The sequence below is a fragment of the Buceros rhinoceros genome, unplaced genomic scaffold, assembly GCF_000710305.1.
Source record: "Buceros rhinoceros silvestris isolate BGI_N320 unplaced genomic scaffold, ASM71030v1 scaffold46931, whole genome shotgun sequence".
NCBI classification, from domain to species: Eukaryota; Metazoa; Chordata; class Aves; order Bucerotiformes; family Bucerotidae; genus Buceros; species Buceros rhinoceros.
The window spans coordinates 2,014-8,473 of record NW_010396893.1 but is presented as its reverse complement, the minus strand read 5'-3'; the positions used below and the strand labels follow the sequence as shown (position 1 = coordinate 8,473).

General features: G+C 36.6%; 1 protein-coding gene across 1 annotated transcript in view; it reads right to left on the bottom strand.

The window, feature by feature from the left end:
* The window catches only part of LOC104502089 (vacuolar protein sorting-associated protein 13C-like), a gene marked incomplete at both ends in the record, with an annotated part of 33,769 nt that overhangs the window by 26,430 nt on the left and 879 nt on the right, over window positions 1-6,460 (bottom strand). Inside the window, 3 exons of the mRNA XM_010146013.1 lie at window positions 4,262-4,363; window positions 5,085-5,180; window positions 5,938-5,980. Of these exons, the coding sequence (XP_010144315.1) occupies window positions 4,262-4,363; window positions 5,085-5,180; window positions 5,938-5,980 (241 nt within the window). The remainder of the gene's footprint in view (window positions 1-4,261; window positions 4,364-5,084; window positions 5,181-5,937; window positions 5,981-6,460) is intronic.

Sequence of the window (6,460 nt, the reverse complement as noted above, 5' to 3'; positions counted from 1 at the left end):
ATCAATCGTCCTACCAACTGTGAAATCAAGGCATTTAATTCAACTTTCATGTACTCCTTAAGTAACGTCTCAAGAGTTTGAAGAATTACAAATAATCACCAGGCTTCTCAGCAAACACATGACTTCTTCATGAGTGCATTTCGTAACATAATTTCGGATCACTTTATATACCAAAGACAGCTAAAAACAGAACCACGACTGCTTATTAGAAACGCTGGTGAAAAAATTCTTCTGCAATCCGAGTGTTTGGATGTTATTTAATGACCTCAGGCACAGGCATAATTGTTATAACTGAACAGTTAATAATATACACATGTGGGGAAAAAAATAACCGTGGAAGTTGAAATCCAGAAGAGATTTCTACCATACAAGGGCCTAACTTCCAGGTTAAAATATTTGAGATACATGTCGAAACCTAAAGAGTACTTTTCAATATGATTCTCGTGCTAATCAACAGCATGATATGAATCTGATCTGAAAGAACAATACCAGTAACTGCAAAAAGAGGCACACATATGATGACTCTTTAAAAGCTTTATATGAAATTAAATTCTATTCTTCACACACAAATTATGGCCAACACACAAATTATGACTAACACGATCACAATCATTCCATTATTTAAATTAATGCACATATTTTTCCACATAAAAAAAAAAAACACACAGTTTGGTGAGTTGCATTGTTTCTTTCCCCTCTCTGGCCACAACGGGGAAGGGAACTGAGCAATAGGGCTGCCTGTGCTTAACTTTAAGAGGCTGTAGCACGAGAAGGGTGTATCCCATCAAAGCAAGGAGGAAGCAAGTACAGTGTATTTAACTTTATTTTTATGTAATTTGTACACCGGTTCAAACAAAGAAGGACAAAGCGCCTGCCAGGACTTCAACCTGTCTTGCAGGTAAGGTGATCATCCTACAAATAACAATAAGGAAAAACTATGCCAAATAGAAACAATGGCAGTTTGTTGACAGTTCCTTTTAACAGCACAAGTAACCCTCTATGAATTATATTTGAAAAAGAAAGTTTACTTCACTTACTATTGAATTGTAGTTCTCAGGCTTTCACTCCCATGTATGACATAACTAAGGCAACATGATTCGATTACCCACTTCCATTACTAAGCAGAAACTAAAAGCGTAAGTTCATTCTAAACCTGTGCTCAAATAAAAGCCCACCACATAATTTTGACTGAGAATAAATTCCTGAAAATTTGGTTCAAGAACACAGAAATACAGAAGGTACAACATAGTAACAGTTCACCTGAATTTCAGAAGGAACTGTTGCCTAACTTGAGAGCAATCCAAATAAACAGAACCAGGGTAAAACATACTAAATGCCTTCTATCTGCTACGGTTCATTTTGCCTGTCCACGGTTTCAGTTTAACGGACTGAACATCCAGTATCCTAAGCCCAGACACTTCAAACTAGGGTAATTGCTCTCTATTCTCAAAACCCCTAAAGATAGTGTGTTAAAACTACAGTAGAATCCTGTCAGCATTTTACAACGTTCTTGAGCTCGACAAAGCTGATGACAGAAATCTTTCTACATGGTCTCTCTTAGTCTTCTTGAAGAGCCACTCAAGACAGGACTAGTCATTGCACTTGACTCCACAGTCATTAAAATCCTCTTTCTCGAACACAAATATGTGCATGCTTACCAAACCAGTACTGCTTTCTCATTTCTACACTTTGCTGCTTTGTGGGGGGTGTTTTTAAAAATTTAAGCTTCACGCCCATTACGCACATGCAAAAACATAACTAACCATGCATACCCACCAGGCTTGATGTCCTTGTAAAGCAGACTCTCCAACCCATACAAGGGATCTTGCAAATGAGTGCCTTGGTCCACATGGCAGCAATAACCAAAAAAACACACTTTCTTTAAAAGAAGGAAGTCAGCTCCTCATTTAATGTTAAGCTTATAAAACTCGTATGACACAGTAGTATTTCCATTACAGTATCACAGAGTCACTCCGGAATGTCTAGTTTCAAAGATTACCTAACTGGGCAAATCATGTAATTTTTGTTTTACTTATAACCAGCAAAAGGCAAGAGCTGCATGTTTTGGTCTCCGTATATGAGTTTTGATACAGACAGATTTTAATAGCTTAGAAAACAGAAACTAATGTTTTGCCAGGCTGTGGCAGCAGAGTCTGATACCACTTCCCCATCACACTAACCACTCAGTGACATGACCATTTTGTTCAGGGACATGTCTAAAGAAAATACTCCTAGGAAGAGACTGTAAGAGACTCAAATAAATGCAAAATCAAGATTCTAAAGACATTAAGGTAAGTTAAATATTAACCAGAAAAGCAAATACAGCTGAGAATTCATGGACTCTTGTAATTTTCTATTCACCATATTTCCTAGATTTTCACCAGCTGTGTGCTCTTAAGAGCCTACAGAAAGAGCTGAATTTCTTAGAAGTTTATGGTGCAGTAGAGCAAACTGGACCCTAAGACTTCTGTATCTAGCAAAATTAAGGATCTGCTCGTGCAAGAGCTACACAAGTCTTCTTGAGTACAGTATTATAGTGCGTCACCTGAAACACAACAGCTGCTGCTGAGATATGATCAGAGAACCATGGAGTATCTAAAGTTTGAAAGGATGCATAAGGATGATGCTGCAATATGACCGAGAGAATAACTGGAGTTTAAAACAATCCAATTTTTATGTACCTCTAGCTTTTCCTTCACAAGGCGGAAAGTTTGGAGCTGCAAACCATGACTAAATCTAATTCTATCTCTTTATATAAGGAGTTGAGCTACAGGAGTAATTTTTTTTTTCCAAAAGCCTTACAAATACTGGTTAAGTATCTTTCAAAAAAAAAAAAAATAGACAGCAGCTGCAGGTACAGAGACCCTCTCTTAATTATATGAACTTCAAGCACTGGAATTCCTCAAGCAGTGTCCATTACATTAAATTCTTCTTTTTATATCACCCCTTCACCCCACAGCTACTGGTGCAAAGAATGATGGCTGAAATATTGCTGCTTTACATCCATGTTCTTCATAATCAAGGCTAAACCTCTTTGAACTTCCTTCCCCCCAGTATGAAGTAATGGCTGCAAAATTCATTCACCAGACTTGTCTTAGCTCTCACGCACTTTATGGGGTATTAAAGACAAGAAATAAAGCAAGACTTCTTTCTGCACTGTAAACGGACTGTCAAATTGCTGTTAGAAGGAAACTGCAAACGTACATCTCAAACTAGTAAAGCAGCAACAACGCAGTAGTCCTGTGAGTGGAAAATTAAATACACAAAGATATTACAATCAAACTATTTTTTTCCAAGTGTTCTAAGCATTTCTTTATGACCAGTAATTTCTCCAAGGCAAATGACCTGCAGCATTACAGGTATCCTAGAGACGTATTTTAAGAACTATTATACTGTCCAACAAACAGGTCTCATTTCAGACAAAATCTTCAGCAATAACTTTCTCCTCTACCGTATGTAATTACCTGTCAGTGGTTCTGAGCTTGGCTTCTGTCCAAACAAGCCTGATTTATACCATAATCTTGTTAAAGACAATTGTTACAACAACAAAAAAATTCCACAATCAAAAAAAAACCCCCGAAACCACAAATCACATTAACTGGACTGAAACGATCAACTATTTTAACCTATAATTTAAAAGTCTAAAAGTTTTTAATGACCTTGAGTCATTAAATGACCTTAAGTCATTAATGACTTTAAGTAAAGTTTCCTATGTTCACATTCAATTGTTTTCTTATGTTATTAATTACTTCCTGCTCAAGGGAGTCTCATTTCTCAAACCAGTCAAAATGCAGTACACCATAAAAGGACAGCAGAAATGGAAAAGAAAGCATTATTGAAGCAAAAAATCCCAAACCTTACCACTCTCCTTACAGTTTCCTTTAAGCAAAGAACAAAATGACACACGAACCTCTAAACCACATTATTAAACATCTACTACTGAAGCTCTGAAGCAAGATAACAATATTAACCTCATGCAATCCAGTTTCTATCTTTGGTCCTATTCCCCCAGAGCTTTAAGAAAAAAAGATAGTAGATAATCAAATTCCCATTTCCAGTGGAAGCTGACTGGATAAATGAACAGTAAACAAAACAAATTACATTTCTTTCAAGCTTTAGAGGAACAAAAAAGCTTATCAAAACACTGTAGTAAGATAAGGTAGACACTTAAAAAACCCCCAAAATTGATGAAGTCAACCACAAAACAGAACTTTTCTTTCATAGCAAACTCCAATGAAGATTTGTATTATTAACTCAGTACCTTTTTCTGCTGCTTTCTGCAAGGCTTCCTCAATTCTTGCCAGTTCCTTTTGTTTGTTATCCTGCAAGTATTTTTCTTCCTTCTCTGCATCGTATTTAATGCCTGTAAGTCAAGTTGGGACAGCTTTAATCCTAAATTTCAAGTTACATAAGTGCATAATCAAGCGATGCACACCGTATTCAACACTATGTTGCAAAACACCTTGTCTGATATAAAGGCTATTCTAGGTTTAACTGCTTTATCCAGGCTCTGAAATTCTTATTTTTACACAGCAAGACATAAAAGGATCATACCAACATATAAGCATTACCTCACAAGAGAACCTTTCCATGGAAGTTCGAACCTTTAAGCATGGTCTGTGCAATACAATGCAAGTTTGTAAGTTCTACTGCATGTATAACCTGCAAGTTTTCTAAATATATCAGAGGTTTCAGAGAAAACTACTCAAGTTCTCTGATCCTCCTCTCTCTCCCTAAAAACAGTTCTAGTGGAATTACTGCTTGCAATCGTTGTCACTTAGAAACAGATGAACTGTATCATACAACAGCCAAAAGATCTAAACCATGCCAGAAAAGTGGATTCAGGATAAGCACACTTCAGAGGAAACTTGGCTGTTGAACTGAACTTGAACGGATACAACCAAGGACTTCCACAAAAGCAACAGGTGCTGTTTTCTCCCACCCTTCTTCCACTAACTTGCCAGTGTTTGTCTAGAAATTTCCCTGAGGGAACAGCATGTGAAAATGGCAGCTTACATTCACAGGGTACCCTGAGATATTTTTCTCTTCCATTATTTAACTGTGTTGTTGAAGAGTTTACGTACTTGCTCCAGGAACGATTAGAAGATACAAGCCTTCCAGAGTCGCAACAACTGCCTCACCATAGAGATTCTTCCAAGGAATCTTCAGAGTAAGTTTATCTGAAGCAAAGCAGATACAGTTATATCAAAACAAACATCTACACTGCGCTTAGTCCAAACACCACCTCAGGCATCGAAGAGCATTAGCCTTGTATCTCGACATCCTAAACACTTTAAAAGGTAAGGAGAAAGTCTAAACATTTTATAAAGCCCTTGAAATGATAAAATATATGTAGAGAAAATATAAACCATACATTTAATTATGAAAATGCACTTTGAATCTGAATACTTCAGATCAAAACCTAACCATCATGATTGGGATGAACATGATTTTTCCAGGGAAGAAATACAACATACATTTATCTCCAACAAATGTTTCATGTGAAAAAGCAATACTGTCCACCAGGGAAAAGAATTCTTAAAAAATTATATACCTAAGCATTCCTAAAGCCTTGGCTTTTTTTGCCAGTTTCAGGAATCTTATTTAAATTCTTCATATCCCTAATCTGTCCTTTGAAGAGCCACACACATTCTGCCTATAGGAAACAGCTCCTTTGATCATCAGTGCATTTGGAAAGAACCTCTCAGACTTTTCTTCATACCAGCCTGTGAGGTTATACAAACTGGGTGTGCCAGAAAACATTTTATGATTTATCCAGAACAGTCTCATTAGACTTATAGGTTATTTTCGACAGTGAGTACCAATTACACAGATCACTTAAGAAAGCTTAAAAAAGACGAAATTTAGAGGCAGGGCTGACCTTAAGGCCTGTACTAAAACTTCTATTTCAATACTCCCACATAAACAAAAACTTACCTATCTGACCAACTTTGATTCTAAAAGGTACATCCAGTTCACTCTGTGAAGAGAAAAAATGAAGTATTAAACAGATACAGGTATTTTAAGGATAGGCTGGTTTATACAGTAAAATTATTACCTTTACTTCAGTTAAAACTATTTTCTCAGAACTGAAGTTCCAGAACAGAAACGGTTCTCCACAGGACAGAGGTTCTTTTTCAAGAAGGTATAGGCTTCTCTAAAAATTATGTTCACTATCAACCTTCCTTTAATTATTTTTACATTGAAATCAAACATATTGCAACTGTAAAGCAAATCAGAAACATCCCTTGTTTCCTGTTCTTGAATCTGCCTTAGCTCTGGTCAGCCACATACATGACTACGCATTTCCTAAGCGAGAACAGCTAAATCATAACCAACTTTGTTGTCATCATAAGAAGGAAAGACACGTACAAAGTAGATAACACTTCCTTCCTTCCTTCCTAACTACCAGATTACAGAGATACTTGTATCAAGAGTTTTAAAGTACAAAAAATTTAGC